Here is a 22,961-nt window from a genome sequence, read left to right as displayed (position 1 = left end):
AACATTTTATCCACCAAATGATTAATGCAGTCATCAAAGAATAATTGAAGGATTACTTGATAATGAAAACAGCAATCAGTTGCAGTCTTGGAACAAAGTCCTGTACCGGTCTGATTTTTAAGACCTGCTCCCGAAACGAAACCGCAATGTGCAATACCACCACCTGCACATATGACCAAATAGTTCAGCAACCCGACCTGACCCGCTGACACAAGATCCATGGCCCAAAGCGAAACCGCACATCCCATAATAACAATGTGCTGTTCAAATAATTTGGTTAAGCAGCACGTTAACAGCGATCATCCTGGGTCATTTCATACGTGTGAAACTAAAGTACTACTTTAAAACAGGATTCACATCATCTTAAAATAATTATGATCCAGCGACAGTGATCCAACCTGTGTTTGTTTTTTTTCTCCCAGAATTGATTCTGGAAATAAAGTTCGGAAAAAACACCACCCCTGAATCCCTTGTTTTGCAGGTGACCCAGGGTGCCCAACCCGACGCAGGACTCTGCCTCAGAAAACACCAAATCACTGTAAATGGTATCAATCCTGTTTGGTCTTACTGAGCTGGCTGATGCTGGGCACTTCAGAGGGGTCAAAGGTCAGTTTGAAGTAGGGCTGTGTCCTCTTGGCGAGCCCATCCTCTTCCTGTTTCACACAGATCTCATTGGCCTGGAGGCGCTCCAGCTGGAAACTGGTGTCCTCCCATAATGCTCTGAGGTGAGGCAGCGGCTCTCTCAGCACTTCCTGTCCATCCACACGAACACTGACCTAAAAGACAAGTGAGGGGAATCAACGGTCATCACAGATGAGATGAATCTTGTGAAGACACACTGAGGTTGATGTCTCACCACTGCCTCTGGTCCGAAGCCGCAGGTTCTGCCGACGCGATGGCACTGCACGCCTGCGTCGCTGTATCTCTGACACACTGTTTCTACATCGAGCTGTGAAACCTCCAGAACCAAACCCAGCTCCTCGCTGAACAACAGCTCCATGACTGTGTAGACAGAGAAGCAGCAAAGACACAGCATGAGTTCATGATTACAGTCACAGGCTGTATAAAGAAGGTGGACGTAGCCTGCAGGTCTGAGAAGTGAGGCCCATGTGACGGTGCTTTAAACCTGCATTTTTTCCTAATGGCCAGCAGGGGGCGACTCCAGTGGCTGCAAGAGGAGTCAGACTGTATTTATGAGAAGATGACCCTACTTCTCACTCGATTTATTACCTCAGTAAACATGTTAATGTTTACTTAATAATTAGGCTGCAGTTGTCTGGGTGCGCAAAGGTGAAGTGGCTGGTCTTGTCATACAAAGTTTGATGGAGTGTCAACTGGACAATATGGAGATATTTGCATCTTGAAAGCCGGACTACAAATGTGGATAGACAGGGAGAAACACACGCAAGCCTAAGACGTGGTAAGATACGATATTCCTCACTATATGAAGTGACTGATAACAAGATCTGTGTAATGGATTGTAAAGAAATTCGTCAGGTTTTTATTTTGTAGACAATTAATCTGGATTTACAGCGTGATGGGATGACAGCACATTGATGTGTGTGTTATCACTGGTCTGCGCTTTCATGTGATATATGTAGCATTTCTGTGCGAGCCTGCATTCGCAAGTAATCCATCCAACAGTAATGTGTGTGCAGAGCTGTATGAAAGCTCTGTTATACATCATTTTATTGTAACTTTATCAATTCTTTTTGCTGTGAAAACACTGGATTAATGACAAGTGGCCTTGTCGGAAAGCTACAGTTCTGCTGTTGTCGCTGTTTTGCGTGGCTTCTTGCTATGACGCACGGTTGCAGAGAAAATCCACAGAGAAGAACGGGTGTAAATTTGGACGCACTATGCGTCGTTCGGGCCCATAGTCTAAACTTCTCAGTTTCAACATTTTATTGAGAACATTTAGGAACAGCGCTGCACGTTAACTTTTGCCTGCACATTTTTTTTGTCGCCATTGTTGCCGAGTCTGAGGTGTGAGTCATACGCTCTCGCTCCGCCTCCACCCCAGGTACCGAAATTTGGCACTGATTCATTTTAAGTGAATCGGTACTCTGTAGTACCGACGTGAATCGGTACCAAGTACAAAAAGTACCGAGTTTCGGTACCCAACCCTAGTTTGTCATATCAGCAGAAATGAGCATGTTGGCCGATTCCGATATTTCATTCCTAAGCCAAGATCAGCTGATACCAATGACGTGATATCATCGTACATCCCTAGTAGCAATGCTCATCCTCTGCTCTAAATACCGTCACTCATGGCTGCAATAATCCAAGATCGCCAAAGTCAAGGCTTCAAACGTTGAGTCCATAAACTGAGGTGACATCACACTGGCTACGTCTACTTCTTCCATACTGTCTATGATTACAACTACACACTTTCACACACACATCAGCTCACTAACCTCCAGCTCCTTGTGACGACAGCTCAACGTCAATCCCACGATTTCCAGCAAACGCCATCTCTAACAAGCAGGAAATGAGGCCTCCATCGCTGATGTCATGTCCTGCAGTCAGCAGATGATCTGAAAGAACAGGAATCTCTCATTCTGATTCACTGACTACAAAGATAACTTTGACAGTGTGCTGTGCAGTCAAAGTAGTTTCATCGTTACTCAGCAGGTAATGTGTCAGAAGAGAGAAGAGCCACCAGGTCCTGCTCCTTTTTATTAACCAACACTACTCAGTTAAACCACTAGGTGGCACTGTGTCACAGTCCAAATCTGTTAGGAGAATAAACTGAATATGAAAATGAAGCAGAGGAAAAGTTTGCCCACAGAGCATCACAGTAAACAATGCTTTAACTTTCTCCTCCTCCGTGGCAGGTAGCTCTCTGCCTGCGAGTGCATGCTGACCGTGTATGAGTGTCTGTGTGGTGCTGAAGCAGGCAGTCAATAGCTCTGGCTGCTCCAGGTCAGGAGAGCAGTCTCCCAGCTGGCTGAAGCACTGAGCCAGGGCAGAGCCTCCCAGACGATGACGGCCTGGACTGAGAGGAACCCACAACAACACGCCTGCAGACAAAGGACAAAGGGTCAGAGTCTGTTACTGAGGAGTGTGTGTGGAATGTGTGTGCGTGGTTGCTGGAGAGAGATGTGTGCAGCCTGGGTGAAATGAGGATATTTCAAATTCAGAAGTTGTATTTCTGCCAAGAATAAAACTTTTCGTAACTATGAAAACAGAACAATCTCACATATGCTCTGATTATAACTGAGTCTGTGTGTGTGTGTGTGTGTGTGTGTGCATCTGCTGAGTGTTTAAAAGAAAACCACCTATTGTCTTAAATGACCCAACACCCACTAAAAACATTATGAGGCGCACAAACTGACCTTGTTTCAGTTTTGTAACATCAAATGAGGCTCCAGTGACCAAAGCTATTGTTTCGATGAACTTATGCTTATTGACTTACCATGTGTCTTTTGATCTGTTTTAAAGAGCCAATATAAGAGCCAATAAATCATTCTACTCATTTAGTTTGTTTACTGGCTGTGTACTGATACTATGGCAACGGCTGACGGCTTTTTTTGTTTTTGTTTTGTCTTTTTTGTTTCCTTGTCACATTGTATAACTATCTTTGTTTAGGATAATTGTATGGATTGAACCTGAGACAGTAAAAATAAAAAAGCGAAGGAAATAAAAAAAGACAGCTGACATTAGCTTAGCTTAGCTTTAAACTTTATAAACAATATAAGCAGTGCTGAAACAACTCCCACTGCCAATGGATACTTGTATAGATCTTAGCCACGGTGTTGTCACATGTCAGATACTAAAATAACAGCTTAAACCCTTGGTAGTTATGTTAGCATAACAGACCCACCTAATATCATCTATTCTATATGAATGTTTACTGGTCTTTGAACCTAATTTGCTACATAAAGCTAACAGCAGCCATTATTTAACGTAGTACAGAGTTAATCAGCTGTACATCATGTGATCTCCATAAATAGATATGCATATGTACAATCTGCTGGGAACTGAACAAGATTTTGGGATCTGGAGTGTTCTGGTTTCTGTTTGTAGTCTGAGTAGCATAGACAGTAACACTTTACTTGAAGGTGTCTACATAAGAGTGACATGACACTGTCATAACTATGACATGACAGTGTCATGAACCTGTCATGAACATTATGTACATGTCATTAACGTTTATGACTGCTGTCATTAAGTGTCATTTGGTTTTTGTAACGACAAGTTGACATTGTTTGGGTTGTCTTGATTATGACAACTTGACATTAATTAAAGTGACATTACCAGAAGTTGTCTTTGTCATGACAAGTTGACATTAAATTTGTTTGGGATGTCCTTATAATGACAACTTGACATTAATTAAAGTGACATTACCAGAAGATGTCTTTGTATCAATGATTATGTCAACTTGTCATAAGCATAAAAAGAGGTGCATTTCTTGTTAATGTCAACTTGTCATGACAAAGACAACTTCTGGTAATGTCACTTTGATTAATGTCAAGTTGTCATTATAAGGACATCCCAAACAAATTTAATGTCAACTCGTCATGACAAAGACAACTTCTGGTAATGTCACTTTGATTAATGTCAAGTTGTCATTATAAGGACATCCCAAACAAATTTAATGTCAACTCATCATGACAAAGACAACTTCTGGTAATGTCACTTTGATTAATGTCAAGTTGTCATTATAAGGACATCCCAAACAAATTTAATGTCAACTCGTCATGACAAAGACATCTTCTGGTAATGTCACTTTGATTAATGTCAAGTTGTCATTATAAGGACATCCCAAACAAATTTAATGTCAACTTGTCATTACAAAAACCGAATGACACTTAATGACAGCAGTCATAAACATTAATGACATGTACATGATGTTCATGACAGGTTCATGACCGTGTCATGTCATAGTTATGACAGTGTCATGTCACTCTTATGTAGATACTTTCAAGTAAAGTGTTACCGTATAGACCAATCCTGTTTGAGCGGCACGTAAACAGTCAGTGTGGAGAGGCGGAACGCTTCGGACTTAATGCAATCTCTGCACCCATCGGCTATAGTCTAATGATGATCTAACTTTGTATTAATTAGTTTTATTTCTCTACGATCAAATGCAGATATGTGTTTATATAGATCAGCCAAAATGACCAGCACACAGAAGAGGAGGTCTTGGCCCAGATATCTGCGAGGTCAGGGGTCAGCCACATTTGACCCAAGGAGGTAATAAAAATCTGTTTGGGGCCGCTGATCATATCTGAGCATTATAGAGAAGGTAACATGGTCTACTGAGTCTACATTATCCTAACAACATCACTAACCGGTCTTAATCAGCATCCAACATGTTTCACCACAAGGTGGCTGCTTGTAGTACTAGTACTTTAACTTTGCAGCGTTAGTGGTGACAGTAAATGAATATGTCCATGCACCATTAAAAAGACTTTTCCTTTTGGATTTGAAACCCAAAGCAAGATTGGTGAGGGAGACTCAAGACTCGCCACTGCTACTCAGGTTTAGCACAATCTAGGGGAAAAGCACCAGGAAGTAGATGTATGAGACACATTTTAGATGAAATGTTGAAACATTTGAATATTCTGGTGTGTAGGCTATAAATGTTTACAACTGAAGAATGTAAGAATCACTTCATTGGTATATGAACATTTAAATGTTAAAAACATAATCACAGGAGCTACAGAGCAGGATGTGTCTCTGGAGCCGCAGGTTGCCTTCCCCTGCACTAGGTGCACTGGAACCTCTGAATATTGGCTGTTGCCCCCAGAGGCCGACTGTCATCAGACCGACAGCTGATGGGTTCAGAGTTTGTGCTTTATGTGACTTTCACCCACTTGGAAGAAAAAATAAAAGATGAAATGAGCTGGCTGGTCCCCAGTGGCTTTACAGCTTTTCTACTGCCATCCAACTGACAAAAGCAGCAGCACACACCCTCCTGCCTCATATATATGTGTGTGTGTATGTGTACACACTGATCAGCCAAAACATTCAAACCACTGACAGGTGAAGTGAATAACCTTTAATATATATATTTATGTAATATTACTGGTAGCTGGAGAGGTGCTTGTTCACCTCCTGGGCACTGCCAAGGTGCCCTTGAGTGAGGCATTAAACCTCTCCTCGCTCTGACATCTTTCTATATAATGCATGTATAGGTCCTGTTGGTGAATGTGTGTATTTCCGGCCTGTGTATGTGACAACAAAGTGAAAAAAAACTGAATCTCTCCTCCGGGATTAATAAACTCTTAAAATCTTCTTCCTCTTGTAACCAAAATCCTGCTGATTCTGTGGTTGTACATTTTCATATAACATGACGCAAACAGAAATGTACCGAGCGTTAATGGAGGAACCTGTAACCTCTGTGGTGCTGCCATTTCACATCTGATGGCTGCAGTGCGCCACAGGAGCATCAAGTGACGTGCATCGAATGAGGCAAATCAATTATTGCTTTCAGTACATCTGGGCCTTTAGAAAGAAATACCTTTTCCATCTGGGTCTTCGAGGTCGGGCGTCACAGTGGCTGTGATGTCAGGACAAACAGCATACGCTGAAATAACCAGAGCACCTGAAACAGAAGCAGTGGAAGAGCTGAGCTTAATGAAGACACATACACAGACGCATGTAAACACACACAGGGACACACAGTGAGTGTACCTGGAGCTTTGACCGTCTCTTTCCCCACTCTAGCGGCCATACTCAGAGAGTCCTTGCCCCCGTCGATGGCCACTCCCAGCTGACCCATGACCTCACACATGGCTTTGCAGGCCTCCCACAGGCAGGCTCCCTCACCAGGCAGCTTAGCAGCCCACATCCAGTTACCACTACACTTCACATCCTGAAAACACACCACATTTACCAGAATTCACTTAAAAAAAGGAAAAACCAATTCCAAACTGAAGTGGACTTCAACAACAGAGATAATTCAGTACTGAAGTACGCTCTCGAACAGGATCATTATGTGCAGTATTTTGATCTGTCCTATCTGTGCTTCTCCTCACACTCTTCGTCAGCCTCTCACCTTTAGAGCTGTGACTCTGGCAAACACCAAATTGGTCAGAGCTTCTCCAACAGCCATGCGAGCCCCGGCTGTGGGACACACCAGCCCTTTAATTGGCTGCTCTCCGATGGCAGTGGCTGCTCCCTCCAGGCTGAACGGTGACAGAGCAACAACGGCTACGTCGGCCAATGGGGTGTGAAGAGGGCCGACGCATTGTTGCTGGGCAACCAACCCAGTAACAGACCGGTCCACCTGAGGGAGGGAGGGAGTGAAGACACGGAGAGTCACAAAGTGTCTGCACAAATGTACCTCTAAAGACAGAGAGGATGGAAAACACACCTTGTTGGTCAGGTAGCGTTTGGACGCCACGGCGGGCAAACGTAAAACTCTGTCCAGCGCATCTTTGACTTTCAGCCCCGCAGGAAGAGCCAGAGGCTGATGGGTTGAGGCCAGACGCTCCATCTTAAACACCTTCTGTGGCATCTTCCCCAGAACCCACTCCAGCTGCAGGTCGACAGGACGGCGCCTCCTGTCGGCTTCATCACCGCTGCCTCCCTCATCATCCACCAGCACAATCTGTAGCAGAAATTAAGACCGAAATAAAGACAAATGATGCTGATCTCGAACAGGGTCGTGTGCTGGACTTGGTACTTATGGATACCAACCGAATTACGTTTGTACTATGGTGTACTGATTCATGTTTAATTAATATCTGCCGAATGAAAGAGTGCACCTGGGTTCAGCAGGGAGGCAGAAGCACTCTTTGTATAATTAGAGAAGAGCAGAGGAGCAGAATCGCTTGTTGACTGCAGCTTGTTCAAAAACTACATTTTTGTTTTGAGCTTACAAAAACAGTAAAGTACCTATAAAGGGTATGACTGGGTTGTAGTGTGATACTTGAGCTTATATGACCCAGCCAACAACCACTGATCATTAAAACGTATTGATTTGTGCAGAGGATGTGCTTTTATTGACTTGATCCAGGCTGAAACGTGCCTTGCCGTCTCCAGTGATGTTTCCCACAAAGTCAACGGGACACTTCTCCCTCTGACACACCCTCTCCAGGAAGCTCCTGTCAGATGGACGGAGCAGCAGGGCGTTGCTCTCCTGATACTCTGCCCCCCACAGCTCCAGCACACTCAGTGTGGGGTCACCTTTCTATAAAACAAAGATGGAGGGAAAAGTAAACAATAAGAGGAAACAGTCGGAGTGAATTAAAATGAGAAGCAGCAGAATGTGTTTGGAGACGTGTTCATGTGCTCATTACCTTGAATCTACTGCAGTAGATTACAGCTCCCGCTGGCTCACTGAGCTCCTTAAGCACATTACCTGAAGATGCCAATGTGATTCAACATGTTCATTTTTGTCTCATCATCAAAGCTTTACATAAATCATGAAAAGAGCCCATGTCTCACACCATTTCCTCCCGCCCCCTGATCATGGATACTGCAGATTGGGTTCCCGCTGCTTCTTTCCAAACACGCCCTGAGAGCACGATTCATCTTCTGCTCCATCTCGGCGTCTCCCCTCTGCACTGCACCCAGATCTCTGTCACTGGAGTTGTCCCCCTGGACCTGCAAGCCAACATGTATTTCAACACACCGAAACATCAGGTGAGGTCGCTGCTGTGTGATTTACTGTAGCACACGTACTTGTACAGAGGAGGCCGCTCCTCCTCCCACGCCGATCCTGTACACCGGCCCTCCGATCTTCACCACTTCCATTCCTGATCGACAAGTAGAGCAGAGGAGCAGAGAGACGCCGTGAGTCATTAATGGATGTGTGTAAATATAGCCGCAGCATCGATTAAACACATTCCACACACACACTGGGCTAAAACATTACCGGCCTCCGCCTCTTCTTTCTGTATGTGTGTGTCTTCAATAGAGCCCAGACCACCGCTGAACATGATTGGCTTAATCCACTCTCGCCGCTCTCCATTAGCCAGCCGCATGCCGAAAGAACGAGCAAAACCTGAGGGGAGGGAATCAGAACAATTAAATATCAATCGGTCCATCTGTAGACTGAAAACAGAGATAACATCATTTATCAAGTTGAAACCACCAAGATGCCAAAATGTCTTTGCTATTCTCCGTTTTATTTTATAGAAACTATTTGTGTTTTCTGACAAATAATGAAACTAAAGAACTGATCCTGGCACCACTGTTCTTAAGGCTTTCTACACAACATGATTCACCTATGTTCTAAGAATAAATGACATGATGCATTGTCCCTCACAGCAAGAGGGTTCCTGGTTCAAACATGGGGTGGAGGGTTCAAACTCCAGGGTGGGGGAGCCCTTCTGTGTGGAGTCTGCATGCTCTCCCTGTGTCAGCATGGGTTTCCTCCAGGTGCTCCAGCTTCCTCCCACAGTCCAAAGACATGCAGGTTAATTGGTGACTCTAAATTGTCCGTAGGTGTGAATGTGAGTGTGAATGGTTGTCTGTCTCTATGTGTCAGCCCTGTGATAGTCTGGTGACCTGTCCAGGGTGTACCCTGCCGTGACCCCCAACAGGATAAGCTGTTACAGAAAATCAAAAATGAATTGACTCTAAGGACGCATTCACACCAGGATAGTCCGGTGGATTCAGTTCGACTGGGTGGTGAATGATGAAAAACTTCACACCTTCATTTGGTTCAGTTCACTTTCACACTGCACTTTTTTAAAGTGGACCAAACCGCCTGGACAACGTCACGCAGTTACACCAGCTGCTCGTTTGGGGGCGGTATTGCCCGAAACGACCATTGACCAGGAAGAAAAAAAGCACGAGGAAGAAGAAAACCCGGTTCATCGATTGGTCACGACCGAAAACGGAAATCCATGGTGGGTAGCCACAAGCAACTGCGACATATAGTCCTCTGACCATGTATCAATAAGCGCCTGCACCTCCTCACGACTCCTCGTCTGTCCGCGAGACATTTTCCAATTATTTCTTTTTTTTTTCTGCTTCTCCTGGTTCACGCTGTTGGCTTTGTTTTTTCCTACCCAAAATGCACTGCGCTTTACGTCACTTCCTCTCTTTGGTTCGCTTGATAGTCCGTTTGCACTTCCCACTGTAAGCTTCTAGACCAGGGGTGTCAAACACATGGCCCGGGGGCCAGAACCAGCCCACCAAAGGGTCCAATCTGGCCCTCTAGATGGCTTTGCACACCTAATGTTGATGCACATGTGAAGGCTGAGAGGTTTCAGGAGCTTCAGATACTTCATGTGAAATACTGCCTCAGAGGCGTTTCCACTCTTAAACATTGCGCGACATACTGTCAACCAGCAGCTTCAGTACAAAATAATTTGTATCAGACTTCTGTCTTAAAACAACATTAGTGGAACCCTGCTGCTGAGGCACTGACAAAACTTCAGACTATAAATGGTTTATAAGGCAGGGGATGAATTAACCTGCTTCGTCAACAGCTTCTACTTTAATGGAAAATTATGAAAAAGTGAGCAGCAGACTGACAGAGTGAGGAAAAACTGAGACATACTGTTGAATCTGCACATCATTTTTCTCAGGATATCGCAGGCTGTTCATCATTTGTTTTGTAAATGGATTAATGTTTTTAGAATGATTTCCTTTCCACTAAAAACAGGGAAACATTTTAGGGTTGTTATTTATAGGTTATTACGTAATGATTTACTGGTCTGACCCACGAGATCAAATTGTGCTGTATGTGGCTCCTGAACTAAAATGAGTTTAACACTCCTGATCGAGACTAAACAATCACAAAATATAGTCAGCAGATAAATACACATTTAAACAAATTCACTCTCGTTTTGCATTTTCCCCTCATTATATTCAGACTCTTTTTCTGCGCTGTGTCTCTTTGATGCCTTCTGCTTATGGTCTGGCACCTAGCTGGTATCTTTTTAATAAGCCTTAATCTCACCTGAGCAGTGTGGGGGTACATGGCCATTAACACCTCAAACACAGAAAATAAGCAAGTACAGGCAGAGGGCAGAAATATACACCATCACACACTTCTAGTAGGTCACAAGTGAAGACTGAGAGGTATTACTTCTCTATAAGTCTGATAGGGCTGCACCCTAGCTGACCAAATGTTAGTCAACCACAAAGGTCATGAGGTCATTCTGCAATTAAAGGGAAATTTCGGTTTATTTCAACCCGTCTCCTATCGTCCTCAATTTGTTTCAAGTGACTAGTGACATAAAAATAATAGTTAGCATGTTAGCCGTTAGCCTAGATACAGCCGGGGCGCATAGTAGCGTCAGACCTGTTAAAACGTAAGTGAACGGGCAACCTTCAAGTGCAAAGTTAGTCCACTAAACAAGCTTTTTCTCCACAAAGACCGCCTCATATCGTTAGGATAAATGTCAGAGAACATATAGAAAACCACATGTAAACGTGTTGTCTTACCTTACCGGTGTGCTGCCATGTTTGTTTACCATCTAGCTCTGCTTTCCAAAGCGCAGCTGAAATATATCTTGCGAGCTCTAGATAAAGCCCAGCTGGATACTACTCCAGGTGGAGGTGTCTCGTCCTCGGTCACATCCAGACCTTGAAAATAAGGCTGCAACCGGTCCCATTCCTTGCAACAGAGGCATTCCTCTTCTGTGGGCACTGGGGCACAGCATTCACAGGTACACCACCAATCTCCAGAGCTACGCAGCCTTGCAGCAGCCATTCCTCCTCTCTCGTCCTCTACCTGTTGCACCTCTCTCTCTCTCTCTCCTCCTCCGTTCTTCAATTTCACGAAGCTCTTCGTCAGTGTATTCTGGCTCAAATAAATAAGGGCAGCCATCAAACTCTGCAAAATCAAATTCCTCCTCCACAAAGTCGAAGTCTGGCAAAAAGTCAGCCATTATTCTATAAATCTTTCATAAAATAAATGAATGAACTTTTCAGGCTACTGTCCGGTTCTGCCTTCCAGCTGTTGCTGCTTGTTCTCGCGAGATTTCAGGTACTGTATGAGATCGCTGCTTGTTCTCGCGAGATTTCGGCCACGCTTTGGAAAGCAGAGCTAGATGGTAAACAAACATGGCAGCACACCAGTAAGGTAAGACAACACATTTACATGTCGTTTTCTATATGTTCTCTGACATTTATCCTAACGATATGAGGCGGTCTTTGTGGAAAAAAAGCTTGTTTAGTGGACTAACTTTGCACTTGAAGGTTGCCCGTTCACTTACGTTTTAACAGGTCTGACGCTACTATGCGCCCTGGCTGTATCTAGGCTAACGGCCAACATGCTAACTATTATTTTTATGTCACTAGTCACTTGAAACAAATTTAGGACGATAGGAGATGGGCTGAAATAAACCGAAATTTCCCTTTAAGCGACCAAACAAACAAAAAAACAAACTCTATTAGGAGCTGTGCCGTGTGTTTTGACCTCACCCAAAATATATACTTCAATAACTAAATTAATATCATCATCTAGTGGACCAAAGGCCCTAAATTACGACTATTGGTCGACTAGGGAAATTCTTAGTCAGGGGCAGCCCAGGAGTCTATAAATATCTTTTTAGTAAAATCACACTTCGTATATCTTCACAGTAAACCTCAGCATGCTTCAGCAGGGTTTGCTACCTGACAGGACAGGTTCTCCAAACTTGTTGCCGTAGTCTGAGGCTCCATCACTGGCCTCGATCGCCACCTGCAGCGGAGGAGCAAAGCTGGAAGGATACTCCCAGCCCTCTCCTTCAGGCTCCCACGGGAGAACGTAGCCTGGAGCGACAGACAGTGAGGAATGACGTATCGTTATTAACCATCACACATTTCAAGCGAAGAAAATGAGGCGTGCTGTTTTGCAGACCTGGTATGTGCAGATTGCCGAAGCAGTATCCTGCAGTGCCGGCGATGACGTGGCCTCCCTTTCCAGCACTCTGCACATCTCTGATACGACCTCCAGTCCCTGTGGTGGCGCCGCTGAAGGGTGCTACACCTACAGGTCACATGGGAGTGTTTAAGATTCTTTTATGCCTCCACAGTGAACAGAGAATCCAAAAAAGGACAAGATGGATTCTCCACTCACCATGAGTTGATGTAAAGTGATCATTTAGTGGGTGTGTATTCCTTTAAGTTGTAAGCAAACACAATGTCTTGTGCGTCCTGACCTGTGGGGAAGTTGTGTGTCTCTGCTGTGAAGATGACGTGTCTTAGCGAGTGCCGTGTCTCATACGAGCTGGCCTGGGATGGATCTTTCGGGTAAACACACTCCAGCTCCATCCCTTTGATACCACTGGACACACACACGGACACACACACACACATTTCACATTGAGTCAGTGTGAACAGAAACACGCACTCACGCACACGCACACACACACAGAAACATTTCACTCCAACCTGCTGTTGTCACAGAACTTGATGACGTTGTTCTGGTTGCTGTGCCGCTGTGTGTCCATTATAAGACTGAAAAGAGTCTCCTCCTGCTCCTGCCCGTCGATCTCCATCCGCCCCCGGAAGAACCAGTGACGACTGTGCTCGCTGGGACACCGGGGTACAAAGAAAACATTGGAGAATAAAAACACAGGAACAAAAACTACAGAGCCGAGCAACAAGCACGACACAAAGAGGCCCCGCTAATCTGCTGGCTGCAGACAGACCCCACCTGTTGGACTGGGCCAGGTCAAAACACTCCACACTGGTGGGGTTCCTGTTAATCCTCTGGAACATGGCTGTGTAGTAGTCCAGATCCCAGGAGTCAAAGGCCAGACCTGTGTTAAGAGCAACACACATCAGGACATCTTGCTACCTTGGATCTTGTTCTTTTTCTTCTTGTATAATTATTGTAAACAGCACTGCAGACGTCACCCCACACACATGTTTGCACTCATTTAACACTGGCCGGGATGCTAAATTAATCAAACAACAAACACACACACACACACACACACACACACACACACACACACACACACACACACACACACAGTAAACTCTGGTAAACTGGTCCAGTATTGAACAAGACTGCTGCAACATACTGAAAGTGTTTTTTTTGTTGCCACTGACAGGCTCAGATTATTTTTCCAAGTGTCTGACAACATTAGGGAAAGGATCCCTACAGAGGTCGACCTTTTTATTTAAGAGTAAGATCCTTTTTGTTTAGCCAAGAACAGCTCCTAAATCACCATCACCAAACTCACCAGACTCCATTTAAAAGAAAACGGTAATTTTACCATCGTAAAACACACTTTATTCAAAGAAATAAAATACATAAATCTCTTAATTCACTCTGTTGGATGAGATCATATTGTGGCTCTACACACGCTAAAATGTCTGGTGGGTTTGGAGATAACAATTTCAGTTTCTAGTTAAACAAAAAGGATCGCACTCTTTGACACAAAGCTCTATCTCTGTAGGGATCCTTCCATAATGTTGTCAGACACTTACAATGACAATATGAGCCTGTCAGTGACAGAAACAACACTTAAAGTGGATGTACGTGCTCTGAGTGGTTACACTGCAGCCTTCATCACCACTGCTCTCACTCAATACTGGACTAGTTCCAAAACCAGGGATGCACCGAATATTCGGTAACCAAATATATTCGGCCGTATATTGCAAAAAAATACACATTTGGTATTCGGTAGAATAAGTACAAGGCCGAATAATAGTGGCGTGTTTTGATAACGCAATCAAACAGCGTGCGGTGACGGACGGAGTAAAACGTCGGCAGTGTGGCGATATTTTACTCCGTCCGTCACCGCACTCGCATTTGCGACTAAAAATAGTATTGTGCCAGCAAAATAAATCACTCAGCACGCTGTGTGAGTACAGATTTCAACCAGCAGCAGAAACGAAAGGCGAATCCCGCCGGTTGTGGGTTGAACGGGGGTCACAGACACAGACAGGAATATGTATTCCTGTCAAATACGGCGGCGCATGATAACGGATTACCGGCGACGGAAAGTCCAGCTTCAGGTGAATAACTTGTTGTCATGACTGCCCAAAAGTACCTGAACAGCCGAGCCATGGCGGCACACAGGTATGTGATGTGTCAGAGGAGAAACGAGCCGTTCACATTTCTCTCTTTGTGGCAGGTAACGGCCCACAAACCTCACCACACTTTAAGGACTGTTCTTTACTTATGAAGGGACTTGTCAGGGGAGGAGGGTGGCTGGTTGATTTTTATTTTATTTATTTATTTTATTTTGATCCCCCCTATGTTAATCACTGATTGATGCTGTTTTTGAAGTATGAATAAGTCAATAAGTAATTTATTCCATTGAAATATCATTGATGTATTATAGAAAAGTGATTTATCTTTTTATAAATGACAAAAGGCACATCTGCCTCATTTTTGCTGTGGTATCCTGATACTACTCAGAACCATGATATTTTCATTGGTATCGCACAGTGGGTCCCAATTTTGGTACCGTGACAACACTAATCTGGAGGGGGTTCATCTGCAAAAACTAATGAACAACTAAACAATGATATTCGGTACTCGGTATTTGGCCAAGCGTTTAATAATATTCGGCTTCGGCCACAAATTTTCATTTTGGTGCATCCCTATTCAAAACTTGTTGTTCCCTTCAGTCACTTAGACACGAAAACAGGGGATAACAGGTGCCAGACTGAAAAATACAGAAGTTACTTTATTAATCTCTGAGGGGAAAAATCAATTTGTTTTTCACTCTGCTGTCATGTACACACAGGGTTGAAATACACACACATGCACAAACAGGACGTATGCATGCATTATATGGAGAGATGTCAGAGCGAGGGGCTGCCTATAGACAGACGTCCTGAGCAGTTGGAGGTTCAAGGGCACCTCGACTTGCCCAGGAGGTGAACTGGCACCTCTCCAGCTACCACTCCATGCTCCATATTTAGTCCAGACAGGGACTTGAGCCAATGACCCTCCAGTTCCCAACCTAAATCTCTATGGGTTGAGCTCCTGCTGCCCCAAGCTGCCCTTCGAGTGTGAAACTACCTTCATGAAAAAAAACTCTGACAGACCCACTGCTTAGCTTTTTGTCTGCTTCCAGAAGCATTGACAGTTTTCATCAGCGGATGGAATTTACCAGCGGTCATCACGTGACCTCAGAATGGAAATTTGTTCAATTACAGTACATTTTGGAAATTATTAATGAAACACTGAAACAAGCTGGGTAATAAGTTAAAGATGCAGTGGTTTCATTTATAGAAGAAGTCAGCACAGTTTCCTGCAGCTGCAGGCAACAGACCAACAAGACTAAAAGTCTTAAGCCGCCCTATTGGCTGCATTATTCTTAGAAATTTGCTCTGCAGAGCTTCGTTCACTGTGGTCCCAAAACGTAAACTTTGGCATGAAGAGAGTCTATTTCTGGTTAAACAAAAGCTCTATCTCTGCAGGGGTCCTTTCTATAATGTTGTCAGACATAATGTTGTCAGCTCAGATTGTCATTGAAGACAATCTGAGCCTGTCAGTGGCAAAAACACTTTTAGTGGACGTACAGTGATGGTGCACAAATCCCCCTAGTGGCTACACTGCAGTCTGCTTTGCCGCTATCGGCTGCAGTGCTTTCACTCAACCCTGGACTGATTTAAAAAATCGTCGCTTCCATTTGTCACTGAATCATTTTCCCTTAAACTCCACGTTTCACTGTTTTGATTCCTCAGTCAACTTAAAGTGAAATCAGTCCTTGGGAGAGTTAAATGGCCGCAGTGTCACGAAATTCCAGATAGGTCCTTTTTAATTATCCCATGGGAGAGCATGGGAGAGTCTACAAAGTATGCACTGAAATTATTCTCATCTATTTGAGCAGCTTGTGAATATTAATGACGCTGTGCAGAAGTGAATCAGCAGAGCGCGAACATAAGCACGCACACCATGTTCTGTGGCGGTGGGCAGTGTCAGTGTGAAACCTGTTCATATGAAGAGAGGAATAACCAGCCGCTGTCAGTGAACATTACATGTAACCTACACTTTCTCCATAATTATCGTTATTCTTGCGCTGGTTTTACTTTTTAGTAACTTTTTAATCACCTTTCATTTGTTCCACCTCCTCTGTGTCGGAGCTCTGGGGACTAGACTTTCTTTTCACTGCTCTGTTTCTGCTCTTATGTTTTTATTCTTAGGGTTCTATTGTTCTTCTCATGTTTCTGTTCTCTATTCCTGTGTATATTATTTTTTGTGTGTGTATGGTTGAAACCATTGGGTGCCTAAATTTCCCCTGTGATCAATAAAAGTAGGGCCCTATGATTTCTGGGATGTGGAAAACAGACGTAACTGTTGAATTATATAATTATATTATAATAAAAATGCAATCAAATGTAAAATGTGGAAGAATAATAAGGAAAGAAGGTCTTGAGTTCAGCTGTTTAACTGCTGCACCCACAATCCTCTCTGTATCTGCAAGTACACAGGGTTTTCCCTGGGTTTTCCAAGACCAAGGTGGCAAAGGCCTGCTGTGGCGGGGGGGCATCTTGACAGCTGTTCTCTTAGATACGCCTTAGATACTTTGAAATGGGGCAGAGCTCCGTGGGAAACAGTAGGAGAGACACAGCCTGAGGGGGAACCAGGATCTGACACAACACCGGAGGGAGAAGCAGGTCTGTGGAGCTGTGCGCCGGACGAAAAAACAAGTGCGTTGTACCAAATGTGTGCCGCTACAGCATCACTTTGGGTTGTGAGCACGCACAACGCATGTCTACATTGAAAGTAATGGGTTTGTGCGTGCAAAAGACGCTACATGTGAAGGCCCCCATGCACACACACACTTTAACCAAGGCGGCGGCCAAAATCACCCAGGCGGCCCACCTTTGTCTTAGACAGGCAGGAAAACCCTGGTATATACACATATATATGTATACTGTCTTCTTCTTGGTAATTGGTTGCCTGCTTGCAATTAACCCTTTAATAAAAAAGAGCCTTTCACATCACATTAGAGACACACACACACACTAAACGCATGCACGTGTCAGATAAGCAGCTGCATCACTGCTGTCCTGTGACTTCAGCTAAGTAATAATGTCATGCATCATGTGACATTATAACCTCCACCAGCAGACACAGTGTACTCACAGACAGCTGCGAGACTGAAGAGCAGGCAGGAAGAGAGAAGAGAGGAAGGTTACAGTACAGGTATGATAACTGAGGTAAAGAGGCTGAAGCTGAAGAGAAACTGTTACGAGAGTCTCACCCAGATCATCGTTTGCCGCCTCCAACGCTGCCCGACCCTTCCCCACGATGTCCACCTCAAACACCGGCTGTGGTTTGGTTTCCACGGTGAAGGAGGTGATGGGATGTTTATAGATGCATTCTGTCATACCGTCATACAGACACTCAATCAGCTTCTTAACGTCTCCATTGAGCTCCTTCACGCTCTCTCCGTTCCTCGGCTGGAGGGGAGACAGACAGAGACGTGAAGTGAAAACTGATCCTGGATCAGTGCTCGAGAAAGTCATTTTTATCTGTGTGTGCAAACCTTGATTAGAAACCTGCGAGACAGCTCGACCCGTGTGACATTAGTGAGGCCGGCGCTCTGGCAGATGGACACGGCGTTGGTGGACCAGGCGGTGGAGAAGTTCAACCTGACGAGCAAGACAGCAACAACATAAATAAAAACTGTTTGAAGACATTTTGCACTTTGACGTCTGTCTCACTGACGCCGAGTTCCTCCAGTGTCACAGATACAAAAGCAATAATTTCTTTAATCATGAATAACCTGAAGTTGTTCTGTACGGTTATGTTTCTGCCTGACGGAATTTATCAGAACGCAAATCACCTTCGCCCACAGTCTGTGTTGCAGATTATTTCCATATTATCTTCCACTGGACACTCTGATAACCTCACGGGGGAAAGAAAAAGATCCTAATCTTTTGATTTACTTTACTGAAGCACAAGAAACCAGTCAAAGCTGGATGTGTCCTCACAGGTGAGCCTATGTTGGACTCTTCTCACGCCAAAGTTTCCATTTTGAGACCACAGTGAACGAGGCGGCGACACAGTGTTTTTGTTTTTAAAATCTGGTGGGTTTGGCAGGAACAATTTTGGGGCGGTTTCTGTTTTTTTAAAAAAAAGGATCTTAACCTTTAATAAAAAAGTCTTCCTGTGCAGGTTTCTTTCCACAATCTGGTCAGATATATTGAAACAATCTGAGCCCGTCAGTTGCAAAAACATACATTTTAGTGGACGTGAAATAACGGACCGAATGTGCTCTGAGTGGTACTACTGCAGCCTGTTTCGCCGCTGCGGTCTCGCTCAATACTAGACCAATTTTTAAAATTGTGCACATTCGTTGAAGTTACCCTACAACATTAAAACCTGCGCTCACTGTATCGAAGTCTGTTCATGTACCGCTCAGTTCACCAGATTCAAATGTACTCGATAACATAAAAGCGATCGTAGGACAAAAGCAGAGCCACAGTGTGTGACAGAGGTCATTTATCAGACTGTGTGGGTGCAGCAGTACCTGGGTCCAATCTCCACCAGTTTCTCCCCGCTGCCCTCAGTGAGAGTTGGTTTGTCAGACAGCGGCTCTGCCTGCAGGGGTGGACGAAACAACCAGAGGAGAACCTCCTTCTGCTCGGCACTGAGACTCTCGCAGCCTGCAGCAGAGAGCACGAGGACACAATGACAACATGGACAAATGGAAAAGACAGAAGGCGTGTGGACGATTTCTCCAGGCCACACAGGGTCAATTAATATGTATGTGTGCTCAAACTCTGCATCTTCACACTGAGCTGTTACACACTCACCTGTCAGCTCCACATTGTAGCACAGCTCAGTGGCGATCGACAGCTGGGGGTAGAGCTTGGCTGCCCTCTGTAAGGCTCTCCCATTCACAGCCTCACTACTGTAGAAGCGCACTACAGCCATGACTGATGGAGAGACGGACAGTTTGATCCAGTTTAAAGACACACAGAGACCTCCATTAATAAAATCAATCATACAATGTCAGAGGTGATGAATTGTAGGCGATGGCATTGATTTACCCCGACCATCGACATATTCTAAAGCAAGGGCTCACCAAATCAGAGGTCAAAGGTCAATACCAGTGATTAATGACAAGTAAAGACTCCTCTCACTGAAGCTGACCTTTAACCTGCCGTTCAGTTCAGGTCAAAACAAACCAATAATCAGATAGAGGGCCACTCATGACACTGTGCACAGCCTCAGGAGGACAGGAATCCCAAACACCAACATCTCTCCAAGATCTCAGTGTGTTCACACCAGGGAAATGTGTTAAAGAAATGCTGCAGCTGCCTCACAGTCAATCCACCTAATCTCAGTTTATACACTTTTGACTCAAAAGATGGAAAACACTTCATGTCAGCACAGAATACTGCTCCCATAATGCATCATATCTTTCAAGAGAACTGCTCATATTTTGACTAAACATGATCTTATACAACATGCACCAATTAAGTTTTCCTCTCATACATATACGTCTAAGAAAAAGCATCTTATAAGCGGTAAAAGACTTAGACATATGCAATGTCCTCTTTTCTTTGTCCACAGAATTTTCAAAGAAGTTGGACGAAGGTCATCCCAACACAAAGCTCCATCTGACTGGAATAATCTTCCACTCGTCTTGAGATCTGTCACCTCATCCCGCTGCTTCAGGACTTGTTAACATGCACATCTCAAAACAACTTGCTCATGTTTTTAAAATGTCGTACTGGTACCTGCTCTGTTACTATTCAAGGTCACGGTATCCAACTCTAAACTCTAAGATGAGGGCAGGGCGTTGAAGATAATCCCTCCAGTGTGTTCTGGGTCTGCCCCGGGGCCTCCTACAACTGGGACGTACCCAGAACACCTCTAAAAGGAGGCGCCCAGGAGGATCCTGATCAGATGTCCAAACCACCTCAACTGACCCTTTTGATGTGGAGGAGCAGCGGCTCTACACCGAGCTCCCTCTGTGCATCATCACTGCAGACGCTGCACCAAACCACCGATCCATCTCACGCTCCATTCTACCCTCACTTGTGAACAAGACCCAGAGATACTTTAACTCCCTCGCTTGAGGCAGTAGCTCTCTCCCAACCCAGAGAGGGTAATCCACCATTTTCCGGCAGAGAACCATGACCTCAGATTTGGAGGTGCTGCTTCACACTTGGCTGCAAACTGCCCAAGTGCATGCTGGAGGTCACATTGTGATGAAGCTAACGGAAACACATCATCTACGAAAAGCAGAGATGCAATTCTGAGGTCACCAAACTGGACCCCTTCCTCCCCCTGGCTGCGCCTCGAGATCTTGTCCGTGAATTTCACAAACAGAATCAGTGACAAGAGACCACCTTGGTGGACGAACAACACCCACGAGAACATGTTCGACTTTACATCAAGTATTAGCCTGGAAATCCAGACCCAAATCTAGACAGATTTAGGGTCTGGCTATGAGTAATGCAAATGGCCCTAATTGAGGGGCGGCACCAAGCATGCATTTGAAAATATCTCTGCATGCAATTGGATAACACTACGACCAATCAGAACAATACACATGGTGACGTATCCAGAGCTTAGCTACCAGTGGAGCTAACTGGTAGATTAGACTCTTGCCGTATCCGGTCGGCAACACAGCGAAAACATCCTTCTTGCAAAGGAAAGACTCGAGCGCCGTCTTCTGTTCCTCTTTTAGAGAAAAAGCCAAGTCTAACTCGTTCATTGTAGCGGCCAAAGCTGTTTCAAACAACTGGTGTTCATCCGTAGCCATCTTGCAATGTTTACTGACTGATTCCGGACATCGTCGTCGCAGCGCTGTCGTCATCTGTTTAGCTCGCCTCTGGCCCACCTATATCAGATACACCGATGTGATTGGTGCAGCTCAGCTCCAGCGGCATGGGTAATGAGCATCATTACTGATTGCCAGAGTGACTCGCTGAGCAAATTCAAATTGTGCTCTTGCGAGAACTCTGGATTTCCAGGGTAACCAAGTATGTGGACACAGCTCACTTTGGTCATACAGGGACCGGATGGCTGGAAGCAGCGTGCCCTGTACCCCATAATCCTGCAGTACCCACCACAAGGCCCCCCCAGGGACGCAGTCGTAAGCCTTTAGTAAGTCCACAAAGCACACGTAGACTGGATGGGCAAACTCCTCCGACCCCTCCAGCAGCAACACTGCTGAAGAGCTGGTCCACTGTTTCACGGCCAGGAAGGAAGCCGCACTGCTCCTCCTGAATCTGAGGTTCGACAATCGGTCAGAGCCTCCTCTCCAGCACCCTGGAGTAAGCTTTACCCAGGAGGCTGAGCAGTGTGATACCCTGATAGTTGGAGCACACCCTCCGGTCTCCTTTTTGAAAATGGGGACCAGCACAGCTAAATGACTAGACAAAAATCGTAATTATAAATATCAGGTATAAAGTCATCATCAGTGTAGTGTTGTCACGATACCAAAATCTTTCTTTCGGTACCGATACCAATATGAATTTCGATACTCTTCGGTACTTTTCCTAAGGAAAAGTCCTTTTGGATACAAACCTTTAGAACAATAAATAGTAGGGGTGTAACGGTACCAAAAAATCATGGTTCAGTCAGTACCTCGGTACGGACGTCACAGTTTGGTAACTCAAATGTTTCACCAAGTTGGTGTTGTCTCGTGTTGTCTCCCTTTGCGAGGCAGACTTTCTCTTGTCTTTTTTCACGTACGCCAGCTGCGAATGTTGATACAGGTGTTGTCATACACACCACTTGTGCAATCTGTGCTCCAATAGGAACAAGAAAGGCGTTTGTGTGCATAAATGAGTAAAATAAATTAACTAAATTAATGAATTGAATCAATTTCAAACTACCGGTATTTTCCAAATGCAGTATAGTACCGTCTGGAATACTCTAGTACCGCGGTACTATTTTAGTACCGGTATACCGCGCAACACTACATCAGTGCAGGTCACCATACGTGTGCCTCCATTAAATCAGACCAAACACACCAGCTTGAAAAGGTGTGTTTTCAGACGGTGGAAAGGGAGTCAATATTGCGATCAGCTGAAGGCTTGGTAGTCCAGCGGGCAGGTGGTGATGTGAGGTTTGCAGAGGAGGATCTGAGTACTGGAGGGTGTGTAGATATGAAGGAGCTCAGACAGGT

The 22,961-nt window shown here is 44.7% G+C and overlaps 1 protein-coding gene across 1 annotated transcript in view; it reads right to left on the bottom strand.

Moving 5' to 3' along the window:
• Window positions 1-22,961, bottom strand: part of pfas (phosphoribosylformylglycinamidine synthase) — a 28,405-nt gene that overhangs the window by 4,606 nt on the left and 838 nt on the right. Inside the window, exons 2-23 of the mRNA XM_049588141.1 lie at window positions 19,630-19,752; window positions 19,344-19,479; window positions 18,357-18,462; window positions 18,072-18,270; window positions 13,553-13,658; window positions 13,288-13,428; window positions 13,056-13,180; window positions 12,755-12,883; window positions 12,529-12,666; window positions 8,831-8,959; window positions 8,638-8,711; window positions 8,403-8,559; window positions 8,253-8,314; window positions 7,982-8,143; window positions 7,325-7,561; window positions 7,007-7,237; window positions 6,643-6,823; window positions 6,470-6,553; window positions 2,868-3,023; window positions 2,418-2,537; window positions 857-1,002; window positions 569-776 (exon numbers count right to left, since the gene is read on the bottom strand). Coding sequence (XP_049444098.1) covers window positions 569-776; window positions 857-1,002; window positions 2,418-2,537; window positions 2,868-3,023; window positions 6,470-6,553; window positions 6,643-6,823; window positions 7,007-7,237; window positions 7,325-7,561; window positions 7,982-8,143; window positions 8,253-8,314; window positions 8,403-8,559; window positions 8,638-8,711; window positions 8,831-8,959; window positions 12,529-12,666; window positions 12,755-12,883; window positions 13,056-13,180; window positions 13,288-13,428; window positions 13,553-13,658; window positions 18,072-18,270; window positions 18,357-18,462; window positions 19,344-19,479; window positions 19,630-19,750 — 3,148 coding nt within the window. The 5' untranslated portion in view covers window positions 19,751-19,752. The remainder of the gene's footprint in view (window positions 1-568; window positions 777-856; window positions 1,003-2,417; window positions 2,538-2,867; window positions 3,024-6,469; window positions 6,554-6,642; window positions 6,824-7,006; window positions 7,238-7,324; window positions 7,562-7,981; window positions 8,144-8,252; window positions 8,315-8,402; window positions 8,560-8,637; window positions 8,712-8,830; window positions 8,960-12,528; window positions 12,667-12,754; window positions 12,884-13,055; window positions 13,181-13,287; window positions 13,429-13,552; window positions 13,659-18,071; window positions 18,271-18,356; window positions 18,463-19,343; window positions 19,480-19,629; window positions 19,753-22,961) is intronic.

Source organism: Epinephelus fuscoguttatus, linkage group LG10 (genome assembly GCF_011397635.1).
Source record: "Epinephelus fuscoguttatus linkage group LG10, E.fuscoguttatus.final_Chr_v1".
NCBI lineage: Eukaryota > Metazoa > Chordata > Actinopteri > Perciformes > Serranidae > Epinephelus > Epinephelus fuscoguttatus.
This window is presented reverse-complemented; position numbering and strand designations above follow the sequence as displayed.